Here is a 17,635-nt window from a genome sequence, read left to right on the forward strand (position 1 = left end):
TGAATCACACTTCTTATTTAGAAGTCTACAAAGAGTTTTGCATTGTGTGCAATAACGTTGTCCAATGCAAAGACTTTGTTCTGCTGTAGCATTTTGAAACTTCATGTTGTCATGCTCCCATGACAAGGAGAATACAATAGGAGTCATAATGACACATAAGTTTGCACAGTTAGCGAATTCATCACAAGTGGGCAGTTGCTGGTAACTCTGAACGCAAAGCTGTGGAAGTCCATGAACTTTCCTGATTGGTAAGATTGGTTCTCGATCCTTTTCTAAGAAATCAGAAGGATCTATCTTCAGTTTTTAAGGGTGGCCACCTGCACAAAGTGTTGATGTAGCTGGTTCAACTGCCTGTTTACATGTCTCTCTCTCCAGATTTGCAAAAAATAAATCCTTTTTATGGAAGGATCTTTCAGCTGTCTTCTCTGCTAGTGCCTAATTAACGCATGCAAGATGCATCTGAGCGCTGTCCTGTTTCTGGAAAGCTGTGAGTGATGAGATGCTAGCAGTTGATCAGCAGTTATGTCATGTAAGGGAGCTTTTTGCTTGGTCTTAGTAAACTATGAGATTACTGATGTTTTTAGAAGGAACGTCTTTCCAAAAGAAGCTTTATCCTGGGGGGAAGAAGATGGTATCTAGCGCTTCCAAGCTTTCAATGTGCTGCAACCGTTCCTTCGTTTGCTCTAGCTCTTCTGCTTGGCTTCTGCTTTCTTATTTAGTATCTGTCTTGTTAGTGTGTGCGGCTGAGCTAGGTTATAGAAGTGAACTTTACAGTGACAGCCCGGCTAGAAAATAGCTAGGGATTGCTTCACTGATTTCAAGCTGGAAGTGTTCTAAAACTTGTCATTTCACAGTGAATCATGTCTGCTGGATCTGATGGCTCCTGCACTTGGCACACTTGAGACCCCTAGTACTTAAATGATGCTTTGGTTATCTTTTTGTTGAGAGATCGTTAGTGTTAAGGAATAGCTTGTCCCTGTGTGATTGAGGCAGCTACTGTTTTGTGACCGTTGACTGTGTTGGTAATAGGAACCAGGCAAACTTCTGGGTGTGGGCAGAAAGCCTGGTTCACACAGGGCCATGGTGGTGACTGCTTGTGATAGGAGTGCTAAATGCTTGGAGCTGAAACAAAGCTTGTAGATAAGACTTCTTTTTATTTTAGCAGAGTTAATAAAGTATTATCAGATGCGGAGGTAGAAGCCCTTCCTTGGAAGGTTCTGTAATGTGGGAAGGGAAGACGAGGAAGGAAAGAATGAAAAGCAGGAGCCTAAAGCACGAGAAGTTAGCAGTTCTTGAGATCTTTCATAGCATTTTAAAAAGAAAGCAACTGGAGCTTATGCCATTGCAAACCTGCTCAAAGTGAGTAAAGGTTACCTAGGAAGAACACAGAAGGTGTCTTGCAACTGTCCTATGTGAGCAAAATAAACTCACTATGGGTATGTTTTTGTTGTGGGAGTAATTTGGGCCCGTAGCCATGTATTAATACTGTCTATGTAGGAAAAACTTCTGACCTGAGCTGCTTAATCTTGTAAAACTGGATTAATTTGTGTGTGTTGGACTGTGACTTAGAGCATTGGTTCTGTTGTAATTTTGGCTGGAACTGCTGCTGTCATGGGAGGACGTAAACAAAAACCGCAACAAACTTCTGCAGAGGGCGATTTCCCCCCAGCCCAAGCCTCGCTTAGCGTCTCAGCGAGCTGGGCACGTGCTGCCAGGCACAAGGCCAAGTGCAAAAGCGATGAAGACAAAGCAAAACCTCTCCTGAGGGAGTGCTAACGCGGAGCAGTGAGTGCAACAGCTGCTTTACCCTAGGAGTGTTTTGCCCTCTGTTGAGTATGGGTCTGTCATGAGACGTGGCATGGGTACTTGCCGTAAATCTCAACATCTAAAATGAACTGAGCCGAGCAAAGAAGCCAGAACGAGATCTGGTTTTAATGTTAACTGCTTCTCGGTGTGTGCTTGGAAACAGGATCTTCTTGCAATTTATGCTTTCCCTGCCATCCTGTGTGAACAGTGCAGGATAATTGCTTCCTGGCTGGAGCTAATTGAATGAGATGGAGGAGGGCACCTCATAATATTTATCTAAGCGTACGGCTAACAAAGCTGCAGGAGCTAGATGGAAGGGGCACTCTGAGCCTTGCTGTCAGGTGTCTGTTTTCTGGATGTGAGCAAAATTGGGATTGACTCGGCCTTGGGCTACTGTTGCTTGTAAACAGACTGACCTCGATACATCTTTGGAGAAGACTGTTGCACGTAGTTTCTGCGAAGAGGCTGACCTTTAAAAGCATAAAGAAGGGTTTCCCTGGAAAATAAGAATATTAGCTGCATGCCGACCTGGCAGAGCTTCAGAGGCTACCGCTGAATTCCACTCTGGCTACTGGTAGCCACAAGTGCTACCATATGGCTGCAAACGCTGACTGGCAGATAGCTGCAGAGCACACGGGGTTAGAGCTTTATGTAAGATGCCCAAGGTATGTGGGAGAGAAACTGGTCTGCTAATATGTAAATGTGCATCTGGAAGATAAGACTCTACAGACTGTGGAATCTACTTGTTTTTTGCTGGAACTGGAAGAGCCATTTACTGTATTAAAAAGAATTTTCTTTTACTGACAAGAGCTTTGTGAACTTGTAATAATAACTCCCCTCGGACAACTGTGCTACAGCAGAACCCTTTTGTTCCACTCTGTCCTTTTGCCTTTATTCAAAAGTACTTTTTTTCTCTCTCTTTATTTCCTCCTGTGCCTTGATGCTTGGGAATTCCTCGGTCAGGTATGAAGCCCTGCTGCCAGTCAACATGAGATGACTTTTGTAGCATGCCTTTTCTGATGATGCCTTTTTCACATCAGCTTGCCAGGATGATGTTTCTTCATGTGAGTTACTGTTTGATTCTCCAAGCTGCTATGCTCCTTAGCCAGTTGAGCAAGTTGCTGTGGGCTGGAGCGTGAATACTAGATCTCTTGCATAAGCAGGTTAAAACAGCATGTTTCTAGATGCCATTAATATTTCAGGATAAAACATTCAAGCAGGGTGTTAAATATAAAGCAGTGTCTCAAATCAAGCCCACTCTTCTCCTTACTTTGCTTCCAACAGTGAATTTCTTTGCTCTCCCAGGCTGAGGTGGTCTCTTTTCCAGCGTCAGGAACATAATTTTTGGTCGTTTCTCTGTGAGTTTGCCCAGTTGAGCAGGTCTGGGATATTGATTGACAGTGGGAAAGGGTGCGTCTCTTTGGCACTTTCCTCCCCTTGTCTGGCTAAGGGCAAACTGTGCGTTACGCAGGGGTGTGATACGCTCTCCTTGCAGAGCACAGCAGCTTGGGATTGCTCTGCAGCTTTCCCTAACAGCAAAAATAGCCTTGTGTAAAAAAATGCCCCTCTTCCTGTTGGGAATACCAGCTGAAAGTTTGTTATGGGAGATGATCTGATACCTGAGCTGAAATTTTGGAAATTATATCTGAATCTTTGTAGAAGGTTGTTGTGCTTTTCCAGTAAACTGTGCTTTCGTTCTTTCTCTCTCTTTGGGGTCCCCAGCTAGGTGTGTTCCTGTGCACGTTCTTCGTCTCCGCTTGTGCTGGTGGTGCTGTTTTGCTGTCGAGTCACTAACCCAGATGCCTCTGAGCTGCTCTGAGCCGCTCATTTTCTCGGGGTGAACGGAGAGGCTAGTGATTCTGGCTGGGGCCTGAGTGACTCTTGGCACTGAGGTGGCCTCCTGGTCCCCCAAACCAGGACGGCATCCCAGTCGTCTTGGCGAGCTCCAGACAGCACTGGGTGGTTGGCTGGAGGTACTGGAGTATGGGCAGGAAAGGTGAAAGGGGAGTAATGCAATGAAAGGGTACAACTTCTAGCTCAGGGAGTTTCTGAAGAGGCTTGTCAAAATTTGGGGAGGTGTACTGGCTACAGAGCACCCTGTCTGTAACGCTGTCTGTTTTAGTTGGTCCTTCACAGCTGGAAAAGCCTTGCTAGGAGCCATTTGAAAACCAGCTCGAGCTTTTAAACAGCTGGTGTTTTAAGTCACTAACTGAAGACCGCTGCTATTGGCTGGAATAGAGAGAGAGGCGCTTGTCTACCGCCTCTGCTACCCGACATCTCTCCAGACGGGCCGTGAAAGCCTTCTTCCCTCGGTCGCCCATCCAGCCCCACGGTTCGCGTCGAGGGCCCAAGGTGCTCTGTTCGCTTTGCGGCTTTGGCGGTCACGTCTGCCCTCCTGGTTCCTCTCCCCGTTGCGGCCTCGGTGCTGCGCCCGCGCGTCTTCGGGCAGCGGGTTGCTAGAGGGTATCTGACCCCGTTGTTCATTGCACCTCGGAAGTTCTTGCCCCCGCTGCGCGCTTGTGTCAGTTGCTCATGGAGTAGCTGCTAAGTAGCTATAATTTCCTGCCCAGTGAATTAAGGTACAGAAATATTGATTGGAGCGGTCCAATAGCTGCTTCGTGAGCAGCTCGGCCGGCTTCCTGCGCGGTGGAAAGTGGAGCCTTTGAACGACGACCAGGGCAGGCAGGAGCGCTTGCTCCAAGGTAAGTTGTCAGGGCGCGAGTCAAACCTTTGCTCTCGAGTTGGCAGAGTTTTACTCGCCGCTTAGCACCGCTGCGGAGGAGGGAGGTGACGGGCTCTCCTGGGCTGCGTGCGGCACGAGGCTCTCGCTGGTATCCCCAGTGCCATCGCTGGGCTGCAAGTCAGGCGCTCCGGTGTGTCCTGCTTGGGTGGTCCTGGCGCGGGGAGAGGCGCCGCGAGCTGTACCGAAGGGCTTGTGCTTCCAGCCGTACCTCGAACCGCAGGTGCGAGATCCCCTTCCCCCCCGCGGGCAGGGAGTTAGGCTTAATGTTTTACAAAAGCAGGTTAATAATTAATGCAGCTGCGCTGCAGGCAGCACAGTGCCCTTTCTGCCGTACGCGTGGACTGAGCTGAAAATGTGATTCTTTCTCTTTTTGGCTCAATAGCTGGAGGTTACCTGGGGTGAAAAGTGATTCTGGTCGATAGTGCCTGCGAGCGCGGGAGTTAGCCTTTACCACGGGTTTCTCTGAATGTTCGTGCAACTGCTGCGTTTCTGCTTGCCTCTCCTTTGGATGAGGTCAGCTGAAGAGAAAGCAAAACGGCCAAGTGTAAAAACTCTTCTAAAATCCCCTTTGCTTATCTGGACCTCCTGGATCCAAATCCTCCTGCTTATCTGGATCTCCTGGGCAGCGTGCAATACTGGGCTCTTCTCAGATCCACCACCCTAGGTCTGCTTGGGCAATGTGCAAATAGTATTCTGTAAGTAAATCCGGCCACCGGGGATGAAGATCTGCGGCGGTATCAGGTTTTAGTTGCTCTGTGGCTGTGTTGTCTCGTTCTGCTCTGGCCGATTTCTGTTACCTGCTAAACCAAAACAGCCGCCTTCTGCCTGCTCCTCTTCTCAGGCTGCTTTTGTTTATATGGCTTTGCCTGTTTTTTTTTTTTTTTCTTTGTTAGGATTTTTGGTGCCAAGGTGATACAGCGGGGAAAATGAGAAGGTTCTTAAGACCCGGACACGATCCAGTGAGAGAGAGGCTCAAACGCGACCTTTTCCAGTTTAACAAGGTACGGCGCTTTCCTCAAACTCTGAGATACTTGTGTGAGGCGAATCTGTCCAGAGTCGTTGCGGAGTAAAACGGGAAGGAAAAACTACCTGCGTGTGGGTGGAAAAGTTAACTTGAGGAGAGGTGGTTTGTTCGGGTTTTCAGTTTTTCTTTTTTCTCCCATGCGTTCAAGCGCCTGGCTTGTTTTCTTAAAGCTCCTGAGCATGTTCTCAATTCTGGCTTTCGTTGTCAAGAAGCAGCATATTGTCGTGCTGTTGGTTCAGTGGCGCTCTTGCTGAAAGAAGAGATCTTCGCTGCCTTGCTATGTGCTGTGGTTACTTATGATATAGGTAGTCTTTGCATTAGTACTATGAAAGTAGCATTTTCTGGAGAAGCACCTAAGATGCAGGTTGAGATGCGGCTGAAGCAGCTGCCAGACGTCTCTCTCTGTGATTATGCTTTGGGTTTCTATGTGATACCTCTGTCATTTAAACGCAGAATTAGTGATCGGAGATGGAAATAGGGGATTATCCAGGCAACACAGTGGCCATTAATAATGATCTTGCTGTTGATTATTAACAGTATCTAGTTTTTTGTTTTGTTTTGCTTTTTTACTTTGTTCTCCCCCATCCCTCTTCCTTTCCCCCTGCGAAGAGGGAGCAGCAATGTTTGGCTGCGCTGGCTATCCGCTCTGGGCGTTTTCTTTAGAGGCCCAGCTCGTCTGGCCAGGAACATCATGTTTTCATCTTTGTAAATGCCTAATATTAATTCATTGGTAGGCTAATGGCTGCTTACAATACCCTCCACCGACTAGCAAAAGTGTATTTGTAGGCTTTTTATTCCCAAGGTTAAATGGAATTTGGCTGAAAAGTAGAATGGGTAAGTGATGTCAGCCTAGGCAATAACCTTATTGATTCAATAAGGGTATATCTACACTAGGATTTTAAAGTGGAACCTGCTTGGATATTTGAAATGAATTATTTAATGTAATTTGGTACTAATATCCATCATTTCCACGCACCCCTTAAGCCAAAAGGAACTCGGGCTGCTTCTGGCCTCTTTTCCGCTAGTTATCATGAGGAAACGCTAGTGCGGATGCAGTAAAAGTTTCAGTAAATGAAGTCCAGTATCGAGTTGCTTGTATTTAGCTGAATGCAGTGCCAGCTTCAAGAGACATCCCAGCGATGGGTTAAAAGCATATAACATGCTACATGTTTCAGAGCAAGGTTTGCTATTTCTTCCTTGAATAAATTTTTCTCTTATGAGAACTTTTGACTAAACTTTGCCTGCTAGGGAAGGAATAATTTGGATGATGCAAAACAGGATGGAAAGGGCTAGCTTTTGCAGCAGAGGGAAACTTCCAAATATATTAGAAGTTGGCATCAGGATACGTGACTTCATTTGATTCAGTCCTGAAGGTAAAAATGGCATCTTGTTTCTAGGGAGGTGGCTACTTTGGACACTTCCTAATGATTTACTCTCATTAACAACTTGGTGATTAAAGGCCTTGCAAAATGCATTTGCACTTTTAAGCCAAACTAACTTGTTTTTTTTCCAGCAAGAAGTTGGAAAGGGAATCTACCGGTGCTTTTACATTATACCAGAATCTTTTGCATTGTGTTCTTATATAAAGCTTGTTCAAATCTTGTGTGTCCCATTCCAGTATTTGGAGAAATAATGGGACCCTTTGAAAGTCTGCCCTTTGATACAGTAAACATCTGCCACAGCTAGGTAGGCCGAGCAGAGCAGGGAAAGATGGACCTTAATTCTGGCCTGTCAAAGGTTGTGGCTTCAAGGAGCCAAGAATCTTAGGGTACTTTCTAGGCCAAGACTGCCCTCGTCTAATATGCCAGTAAAAACAGCGTGGTGGTAAGCAAGTTTTTTAACCCCTATTATTTGAGACCTTTGAAACTCTTCTGGTTTAAGACCCCTTTGGGAAATATTTTGTGGGACTATAAGCTGCTGGTGAGAGGATTTGCATCGCTTCAGTCTGACTACCCATGACGCTGGTAGTGACTAAATGGGAGGTCTGTACCTTAAAAGTGATATGGTATTCCTGCCCTTGTTCTGTTGTTTACGTGCAAGTTGAATATGACTGCATGCTACCACCCAAATTCAGTGTTAATGAAGTGGAGTGTTTTTGGCTATGTTGACCCAGTAATGGACTTCAATTAAAAAAGGCAGGAGGCAGTTCCATATACATGCATACACATATATAGATTATAATTTATATGTGTGTATTTATTGGATTTGGATGTTTTTTGTTTCACTCGGGTTTCAATAACCTGTGATCTTTTTACTGCTTTCCTTTTGCGTCTCTGTTTGAGAAAAGAGGTGGTCTGGATGGTCTTGAAGGCCTGACTGATAACTGGGACTAGACTAGTTCTTCAAACTCGCCTCAAACTTGCGTGCGTTTCACAGAGCACCTAGCCAAATTCTGCCGGCGTGGCTTAGCTCGGTGTGCCTGGTTCTCGGGATGGCTACGAACTTCCCGTGCTTGTGTGTACCTGTTGCAAGGATCTGTTTTTAGCTCAGTGGCTAGAATGAAGGAGAAGGTATGTGTACTTGGCAGACTACTTCCTTACGTTTACCCTGCTTTTGGAAGTAGTGTTTGGATGCCTTTGGCTCAGCCCGGGCCCGGCAGAGCAGACGTGTTGGGGCTGGCGCTGTCAGGCTAGACGATGGGCAGCACGCAGGTGAACCAGCCAGTCTTGCAGCTGAGTGTTAGCAAACTGGGACCATTGCATTTAATTTATGGCTTTGTGGCGTGGTTCCCCCCCCCCCCCTTTTTAGCCTTCCTAGCCCTTCGCTAATAGGTGTGATGGATAGCTTACCTTAAATACTCAGTTAGTGTCTATGCAAAGCGGATGTAACACGTTCTGCCTTCGTGGTCGCTTCCGAGGGCGCGTTAACGCGGGCGCGGGGTTTGTGCTGCCCGTGGTCCCATTTGCCGCTGCTTTGTCATACAGCAATCTGAGAGGAGAAGCAGTGAGAAACGAAGACGACGGCACCAAATTTCACCCCCCCCCCCCCGCTGCAGCGGGGGCTGAGAAACAACTGTGAAGTTTGGCCACGTTTTTCCTGCAGTAAATACGCCTGACGGGAAGCATTTCTCTTAGCTACCGGCGGCTGCCGACATCGGGCTGCCTTCCCTGACTCCCACAAACCTGTAGTCTGAGGAGAAATGAAAATGAAAGCTCCTCTCTTTTTCCCAAGGAAACAAAGGCCCCTTTGAGAAGGAGGCCACGTTGTTGCCCCTCTGGTGTCTCATTTCAGCTCTGCTGAAAGGCTCCATTGTCACCTCTGGGGCCTGTCGGGCCCCCCAGCCCTCGCTGGCTTCACCTGCTGAGCAGGTGAAAGCGCTGGCCGCTGAGAGCCCTTGGGGGGGGGGGGGAGGACACCAAGGCCAGTTGAAATGTTGACTTAATGTGATGACCCCCCCCCCCCCCAAAAAAAAAAAACTCAAACCAAAAAAAAAAAAACCCCAAACCCACAATCACTCTTGGATGTGAATAAGTGCAAGGAAAAGACCTGAGGGAACCGGTTCAATGGGATGCTTGGCCCGGGTGAGGTCCAGCCTGGCCCCAAAGCCCCCACGTAGCCTTTGTTGCCCTGCTGTGAAAACGAACGAATGGCAGAGGCGGCAGTTATCCTCCCTTCGGTCTTATGGACACCTCGGTTGAATAATTCAAGGCTATTAGAAACCGTTAATAGATTTATCCTACTAGATAAGCGGTTGTGTGACGGTTGCGTACGGCTGTTCCTGACAGCCTCTCCCCTTGCGCTTGTGCTCGCGTTTGCTGCGGCGGCGCGGTGCTCCGCGCGGCTCCCTCCGGCTTGCGACTGTTACTGTAGCTCTTGCACGCTGGTATGTGAGGTTTATTCTGAATTTTCTATTGAAGGCGAATCTGGGGGGGTTGGTGGGGAGGGCAATTACTTTCCTAGCGTTAGCACTGAGTGATGCACTCTCAGTTCTGCAGCTCCTTGGTCTTGTATTTAAAAATTAAAGCTTATATTTACTTGCCTAATGTGCTCACAAATTAGCACATCAAAACCAGGCTATAACTAGGCCAGTGTTAAGGCTAGCACTGACAGCATCCTGAAATGCAGCGTGTTGCATAGGTCACATCTTTCTGAATCATGGCTAAACCCCGGGTATCTTCTGCACTGGAAGAAGTTTCAGACAAAACTCAGTTTCTAATTGATCTTTCATTAAAAATGACACCTAGTTCTGCCAGTAGCTGGACAGTTCGGTGGCTGTGAGCAAGCTGGAACTAAAACTAACAGCAAAATTGCGCTAGTTTCTCCCTAACGAGTTCCTTGCTCTGTTTTGGGGCAGAATGAAACGGTATCTATAGCCTATGCTACAGCTGATTCGATTGAATGCCTGGTTTGTTGTTAAGGTAACATGTTATCTTGGATTTTCTTCCCCGAACTGTATACCGTGGCCTCGTACTCCCACTCTTAGACAACTGGAAATCCTTTGTGTTGTCTCAGTAACTGTTACGGTACAGAGAAATTCTTCACCTGTATTAGATTAGGAAACTGCTCTGTTCCGCTTCCGAGTCTGTAGATTCAGTTCCAGATTTCATGCAGCCTGTAGGAAGTTGTGTATGTGCTAACCAACCTTGACCTAGTTGCCACAACTTCAAGCTTAACGCTAAAAACCCGGCTTCTCAAAATTCTTTTTCAGTGATACAAACGTGACACTTGAATGACCTTCTTAAAATATATACAAGTAAGGCTGGAGACTAAACTATCAGGAAGGGAATAAACTTGCTGCTTTTTGAGCCAGTATAACTTAACTTATAATCTTAACTTACGAGGTATAAAAGGTTAAAATTTAGTAATGACTCCTTTGTCCAGTCTTCTGAGTTGGTAAGCGGAAAAATGGCAAATGCTCCAATTTTTCCAATTTTGTGTGTGTTCTAAATGGCTCAGCCTTCCCTGATGTGACTTCAAACGGGGGTAGCTGATGATTGGGAGGAAGGAGGTCTGTCTTACAATTTCTAAGTTCTGGTCAAACAGCCAAAGCTGAAGCAATCTGGCAGACTGTGTGTCTTTGAGCAGGAACAGTAAAAGGTCATTAAACTACTTTGTGGTTGCCTTTCAGCTGGGAACACCTCAGGCTAGTGGCATGACCACATAAATGAAACAAGCTTTATTTGATTCTCCTGCAAAGGAGAAATTGCTGGAAATCAGGAAATCACTGCGCAGGAAATAAAGTCCAGGTGTTAGATTTAGCTCGAATAGACCAAAGGTCAGGTAAGGTGGCAGGCCCATCTCAAAGAAATGATGGAAACGAGGATGGGAGTGAGGAGCAAGTGTCCGTTTTTGTAGACAAAGTGTTCTGTTGTTTGTGTATGGGTTTTTCCTTTTTTTTTTTTTTTTTTTTGTGACCAGTCCTCAGATTGTTTTGAAACAAATTCCTATTCTCTAGCTGTCCAACTTGCTTTAAAAGCATGTCTCTTCCAGTAGCTGTATCTGCACTGGAAGTACAACTGAATATTTTCCAATGTGGTAGCCCTATAAAGCGTGATCTGTGTGCCAAGATTAATACAGCCATAAATTCTTGAACCTTCAGGCATGCTCGTTTTCTCTGAACAGTGACAACAGCTCTACACTAGCACTTCTAAAAACTTGATTGAGCTATTTCACAAGCAGCTCGATTGCAACCTGTAAGGACGGCAGAAGGTTCTGCCATAGTGCGTAAATGCGTCAGCCCTGCAAAGCAGGTGCAAAGCAGATGCCCATATACTGCATGCATCGAGTCTTATTCTTGATACGGTGTGTTGTGCTTTGGGGAAGCTGCTAAGAGCAAGCAACGTACTGCTTATCCTCCATGATAGTGACTGATGTCTTCTCATTACAGAATGGCTTGGAATTAGTCTGAGGGGGCCTAGCAGGCTCCTGTTCTCATTAAAATTCGGTGTTCCTCATGCCACCTCTGGAAATTGGGTATCAGATGCATCAGTTTTCCTGATTGCCCCGTGGGTAATCTGTTTAGTTTTCTTGGTAAGCGCTGGTGTTCACTCAACACTTCTTCATAGCTTTGCACCGCTTCCTGATGGCAATCAACAAGTGAAGGTTATGAAGGCTGACTTATATGGAATTTAACAGATAAAACTGACCTTTCAATAAGCAGCAATTGTGTCAGGCTTTGAAATTATGCTGAACAGGTGGTTTACAGGAAGTAAAGTTGATGAGGACTGATCCAGTGTGTTGTGGAGACTGAGTAAGCTGTGCTTGTGCAGAGTTATTTATAAATTTAATATAAAGAACTGTGTGGATTACCGTTCTGGGAATATTGCTTTTTCATTTCTGTTGTACTTCTGCGTGCCTGGGCTGTGCAACCAGGGGCTCTTAGAACAGATTTGGCCTGAGATTATTTTCCAGCAAATCAGACTTGCCCTATCTGAACACTTCAACCGAAAAAGCTGTCATAAAGTGCTGTGCTTCAGGCTGCCGTGCCATATTTAACTTCCGTCTTTCATCTGTATGTAACAATGTCCATGAAACATGCCGTTAATCATAATTTTTTTTCTCTCTACCAGACTGTGGAACATGGATTTCCCCATCAACCCAGTGCATTGGGCTACAGCCCGTTTCTCCGCCTTATGGCCATTGGAACGCGATCGGGAGCCATCAAACTGTATTCTTTTGAACTACCTGGGATAGATTTCCTCTGATAGCATAAGAATGTGTAATTGTGTTTGAAAACATTGTCTGAATTTAGACTAAGACAAAGTATAGATTTGCAAGGAAATATTACTGAGTACTAGAGCAATTTGCCTTGAAGTGACTCCAGTCTGATCAGGGTGGGATCGTCTTGCTGAGAGCTGAACTATAGCTCAAACAGAAGCAGACCTTGATGCAGATATTAGATGGGGCTCTTTGCTCTTGCTATGCAGGAGGTCAGACAAGATCTGGCCTCAGTTTAGTAATCCTTCATGTTGTAAATTCCAGGGTGGTTTAAATATTTGGGGCAGGGTTCCGGTTTTTAAAGCAATTCTGTTTCAAAGGTTAAAAATGAAGTCAAAAATGCTTTCAGCTTCCTGAGTTTGTGACCATCTGGGCATTAGAGACCTAAGCACTGAGGGTGGTTGCTTTTTCTTTCTCTCCTGAGAGAGTGATGTCCAGTCCAGTATTGCATGTGCAAGGCACTGAGTGATTTGCGTGGCACCCTGCCAGCCAGGCGTGCTGTGAAACAGGCATATTGCTCAGCCCAGAAAGGAAAAGTTGGTGCTCTCTGTGCCTGCTTAATCATTCCCGGTGTTGTTTGTGTTCAGAGGCTGGACTCTGCGTGCAAGCGGGAGCCGTCTGTCTCCTGGTTACAAATTAGTTAAGCAGGATTGTAGTGTCAGGGAAACCACTGAACATCTCTGAGAAAAAACAGGGTCCAGACACCTCTTCTGCATATGCTCAAAAGGCAAAATAAACTTCCACATTCTCCTGTAGCAACCTACCACAAGCAGAAAATCAAAGTCGATTTGCATTGCTTCTCCTCGGTCTGTATCGCTAACGGTAGGACCTGGTTTTGAACTAATCTCTCCATGTTGCTTGCTAGCAAGCTTCTTATCAATTAATTGTAGCTGTGGGTCATTCTAAATACTGCTGATCCTCAACAAACCCTTCAGATACGGCGCTCCTGGGGTGGAGTTCATGGGTTTGCACGAAGAAAACAATACTGTAATGCAAATACACTTTATACCTGATCAGGTGAGTGTATTTTCTGTTCTTCTGTGACTTGTATAGAATTCCCTTAAGCAAGGGCTGAGTTTAAAATTGATCTGGGCAACTGAACTCCTAATATCAAGTTTATTTAAATGCTGCTTGGTCTGGAACACTTATCCCAGTATATTTTGTGCTCTCAGTTGCACTTGTTGCCACAGAGATGTTTGATAAAACTTAGAGTAGGTTTATTGTTCGTAACTGGCCGTTTATCTCAAGTATAGTGGGAACGGTAATAAGGCCAGAATAGTTCAGGCAGCCTGATGCAGAAACAGAAACTTCCTTTTCCTTTTGCGACCTCTGTTCTTGCAGTAGGGTTGGGTGGTTTTTCTCCTGCAGGACAGATGGAGCAGTAGCTGCTGCTGAACAGATTTCATTATTTTGGGGAGTTCAAAACAATACCGCTAACTTAGCCTGCTCTTAAGGTTGTTTGTTGCCTTTGTGTTTGGGTACTGAATCTTGCTTTTGGGGATTGCCGAACAGTTATTGCCACAAACTGAAAACTGGAAGACAAAACTTTCCAAGTGGCTACTGGCAAAGACACCAGTCTGCCAGGCAGGAGAAGGGAAAGTGGTTAGACAGCCGTGTGCTTTATTACCTGACACCCCCTATGTCTCACCAGTGGCCTCTTTATGAGAGGGATTTAATTTTCAAGACGGTTTTGGGTGGCTGTTTGCTTAACTAATGGTATAAACTGAAACTCCCATGGGGAGCGTTGCACCAGGTGTGGCTTTAGCAGGCAAAATGCTTCAGTTTGAACATAGAGCCAGAAGGGCTGGGCTCGTAAAAGGACTCTGACACAACCCTCCAGAATGAGGTTGAACATGAAGAATGCAAGGAGTGCGGTGTAGTAGGCTACGTTCGCCCCACCCAAGGCTGGGGTGTGTTGCGGCAAACCATGCCGAGCGAGAAGGTGCTGTGCTAACAGCTCGCACATGCCTCGCTGAGCTCCAACACAGGCTGGTTTTCAAGGGCCTAAATCCTTACCTTCCCCTCTGGTGACAGCCTGTGCCTTTGTCCTGTGTAAGAGGGTTTTCAACCTTTAGGCTACTTGCTGTCTCCTCCAAACCCCAGAGTCCCATGTCATTAGCTGACAGCACTGTTGCAGTGTGGCTGAATGCAACTGTATATACCCAGCACTGTGAAGAGCTGTGGCTGGCTTCTCAGTCCTGCTTTAGCAGAGGGGATTATGAACAGCAACACCTTTATTGCTAGGTCTACTGTGGTAGTTTTAATGTGATTCTCAAACGAAGGATATTGTCTGGTTTTGTAGTGCCAGCTGGTGACGCTGCTAGATGATAACAGTTTGCACCTCTGGAGCCTGAAGCAGCACAATGGAGCATCCGAGCTGCAGGAGGAGCGTCGCTTCACATTGAAAGGGCCACCTGGGTAATCTGCAAGAGTGTTTTTGAGCTAGTTTTGGGATAAGTAAGTAGGAAGCAAGTAGGAAAATGCTGCTATTGTTCTAGCTGGAGCTTGTCCTGATCTTAGGGACTCTTGCTCCTATGGATCCGTTAAAGGGGCTTCCATGGAAACAGAGTTGGCTAGGGCCCAGGAGACCACCTCTAAGGACTGTTGTACCAATGTAAAAGGGTTTTTTTGTTGTTTTTTTTTTTTTAAGGTTAATGTGCATCCCATTCTGTGTGTACAGTGCAGTAAATCTTAAGGTTAAGCAAATCTAAGCATCCCTTAAGTAAGAGTGTAAAATATTGCTATGATTTCAGTTTCACGTGATCCTGCCACTTTTGGGTGAGCTATTTTTAGCTGCTTTGGGGACAGCTTAATAAGAGAGGCTGCTGTAAAAAGGCATTTGGGTCTTTGTGCACTTGCCGGAAGTCTTTTGACATAACTTATCTTAAAGGTAGTGTTCTCCTCCTTTAAAATATCTTGCCTGGCTCAGTCTCTGTCCTTCAGACAAATTAGACTTTTTTAAAAGTCCCTGGTGAATTGTTAGCTCTCAAATTCAGCAAGGTTTGCTTTCTGGCATGCAGCTGACCAGGTTCCCTTTGCCTCCCCAGGTCTCCTCCCAGTGCCACGCAGATAACGGCTGTCCTTCCCCACTCCTCGCGGGAAGTTCTGTATCTTGGTACGGAGAGCGGCAATGTCTTTGTGGTGGAGCTTCCATCATTCAGAGTACTAGAGGACAGGACTATAACCTCCGAAGCTGTGCTGCAACGGTGAGTGAGCGAACAGGCACCGCTGTGTAGAAGTGGAACCCCAATAGCAGATACATCCTTTGTTCAAATGTTACCCTCACTTTAGGTATTGGGGCCTCATTGTTGTGTATTAAGCACCATCCAAATCCTGTGAAAATAACTTTTGGTCCTGGTTCGTGTTAAGAGGCAGTTTCTGTCCCTGTGAGTCTGGTATTGTCGCTCCCAGGAAATGGGCACTACTGTGCAGGAGACACTTGGAGTGAAGCTGGAAGTCTTGTGCCCTGTCCCTTGTGTTTACACGTGCAACGAATTTTACACTTGGCAGCAATTCCGCATTTATTTTTTCAACGATAGAGGGAACTTATGATGCTGCTTTGTCCAAATGAGGATTTTGTCCCTCTGGAGGTTTAAGTGCTGCTGAACACTTTGTCCTACATTGTGTCCTTGTCACTTCCTTCTGATATGGAAATGCCAGCTTAAAAAAAAAAAATTCAGACCCTGCTTTATGCACTAATTGTTAGAGAAACCAAATGCCTCTGTTCGGTACGCTTGTACGCAATTACCCGTACTGTGAGGGTCATGAGAGAATAGCACAGGCAATTCGGACTGTTTTCACATTTATGGGGGTCCAGTCCTGGAATTCACCGCATACCATGGGTTTTCCCTTAAGAAAATGGGACTAGATGCTGGTTCATTTGGCAGGCCTCCAGGAGCCTGATGTGATGTCTTATATAGGATTTTCTGCTGCTTGACAGATTCCTGGAAAGACCATACTTATTCTCATCCATGTTAATTCTTTTAAAATCCGGTTTAATTTCTTAAATTGTTTTGTTGCTGCTTATACCTTAAATGTTATTACAGCCGTATTGGGTTGTACCTGGAGTAAACTTTTCTAGGCTTTCTCTTCTGCTTCTGTAGGGTGCCAGAAGATTACTGTAGCAGGCGATCATGTGAACTGGTGGAAGCCCTCCAGGAACATCCTAAGAACCCTGACCAGATCCTGATCGGATACAGCCGGGGCTTGATTGTCCTCTGGGACCTGCAAAATAGCAAAGTGACACACCATTTCCTGGGCAGCCAGGTATTCATCTAGTCCGAAGTCAATTCAGCAGGGGGAAAAAAAAGTGCTCTCCTCCCAGGGCCCCCTGAAGACAAATGGGTGCAGGGAAAGCCTGACAAAGCCTCTCTCGCTGAGCATGAGCTGGTTTTGGAGGAGTTAACAGTCCTCTGGAGAGCAGTCACTGTGTCTCTTCCTCTTCAGCAACTGGAGAACCTCTACTGGCAGAGGGATGGCAGTAAATTCATTAGTTGCCACTATGATGGAAGTTACACCCAGTGGCCAGTGTCCAATGACGACAGGCAGCCTGAGCCTCTGGAAAACCTTGTGCCTTACGGTCAGTATGTGGTTATAGAACTCATCCTTTTCTCTGAAGTTTAATAGTTGTATATTCATCTGAAACTCGAACTCTTTTTGAGCTTGTGTGGAACTTTTAAGTCAGGTTCTCCGTAATGTTTAATCCTGATGCAAAATGCAGTGCCGCCTTTTGAATGGATTACGAGCCTAAATTAAAGGATTTCCAGTCTCTCTTCGGATTTTAAACTCCTTTGCATCACTGAGGTCTGTCTTGAGCATGGAGAAAAATGTGTTGAAGAAACTTATATGCCTTATGAAGGATGTTTGTGATTCAACTCTTTGGTTCAGTTCAAGTATCCTGTTCAGCAGGAGTTGCTTGGATCTTCTGTAATTAATAGTGAGCTAAGTATGCTTTTTGTCAAACAGCAGTGATGAAATGATGCCTCTGATTTGCTGAAGCCCATCAAATGGGAATGACCTCATCTTTCAAGCATATAGAAGCTTCTAAAGCTCTATCACCTTTACATTAATTTCAGGAACGGTTGTGTTTTTAGCAATCCTTTCTCGTTAATCAGCTTCTACAGCAGCACTCCCTGTCCCTGTTAGCCATCAGCAACATAGTTTGGAACCTCCCTTGGGTCTGAGCCTTGTTATGTGGAGGAGTGCTGTGGGAATGACCATGTCCCGAAAGAACTGTTGCATCGGATGTGGCTTGGCCTGGGGAGATGGTGGTGGTGTCTCCAAATTCAGGTGGCTCCCTTTTACAGGGAGGCTGAGATGACTTTGGGTCCCATACGCCTGATGAGGCGAAGCAGAGTAAGGAACTTTCTGTGTAAAGATAGACTTCTCAGCTTACGGTTAACTAA

The 17,635-nt window shown here is 45.8% G+C and overlaps 1 protein-coding gene across 8 annotated transcripts in view; it reads left to right on the forward strand.

Annotated features, from left to right (window-relative positions):
* LLGL2 (LLGL scribble cell polarity complex component 2) overlaps positions 1-17,635 on the forward strand; it is a 35,088-nt gene that overhangs the window by 2,060 nt on the left and 15,393 nt on the right. For 2 of the 8 annotated variants that reach the window (XM_068914016.1, XM_068914019.1), the window contains exons 2-8: positions 5,443-5,550; positions 12,083-12,180; positions 13,166-13,247; positions 14,533-14,648; positions 15,278-15,436; positions 16,334-16,496; positions 16,677-16,809. In XM_068914016.1, coding sequence (XP_068770117.1) covers positions 5,476-5,550; positions 12,083-12,180; positions 13,166-13,247; positions 14,533-14,648; positions 15,278-15,436; positions 16,334-16,496; positions 16,677-16,809 — 826 coding nt within the window. In that variant the 5' untranslated portion in view covers positions 5,443-5,475. Of the gene's footprint in view, positions 1-200; positions 249-4,376; positions 4,509-4,835; positions 5,245-5,442; positions 5,551-12,082; positions 12,181-13,165; positions 13,248-14,532; positions 14,649-15,277; positions 15,437-16,333; positions 16,497-16,676; positions 16,810-17,635 lie in introns of those variants that run through there. The other 6 variants (XM_068914017.1, XM_068914018.1, XM_009666216.2 and 3 more) reach the window with 6 other exon arrangements.

This window comes from Struthio camelus, chromosome 19 (genome assembly GCF_040807025.1).
Source record: "Struthio camelus isolate bStrCam1 chromosome 19, bStrCam1.hap1, whole genome shotgun sequence".
NCBI classification, from domain to species: domain Eukaryota; kingdom Metazoa; phylum Chordata; class Aves; order Struthioniformes; family Struthionidae; genus Struthio; species Struthio camelus.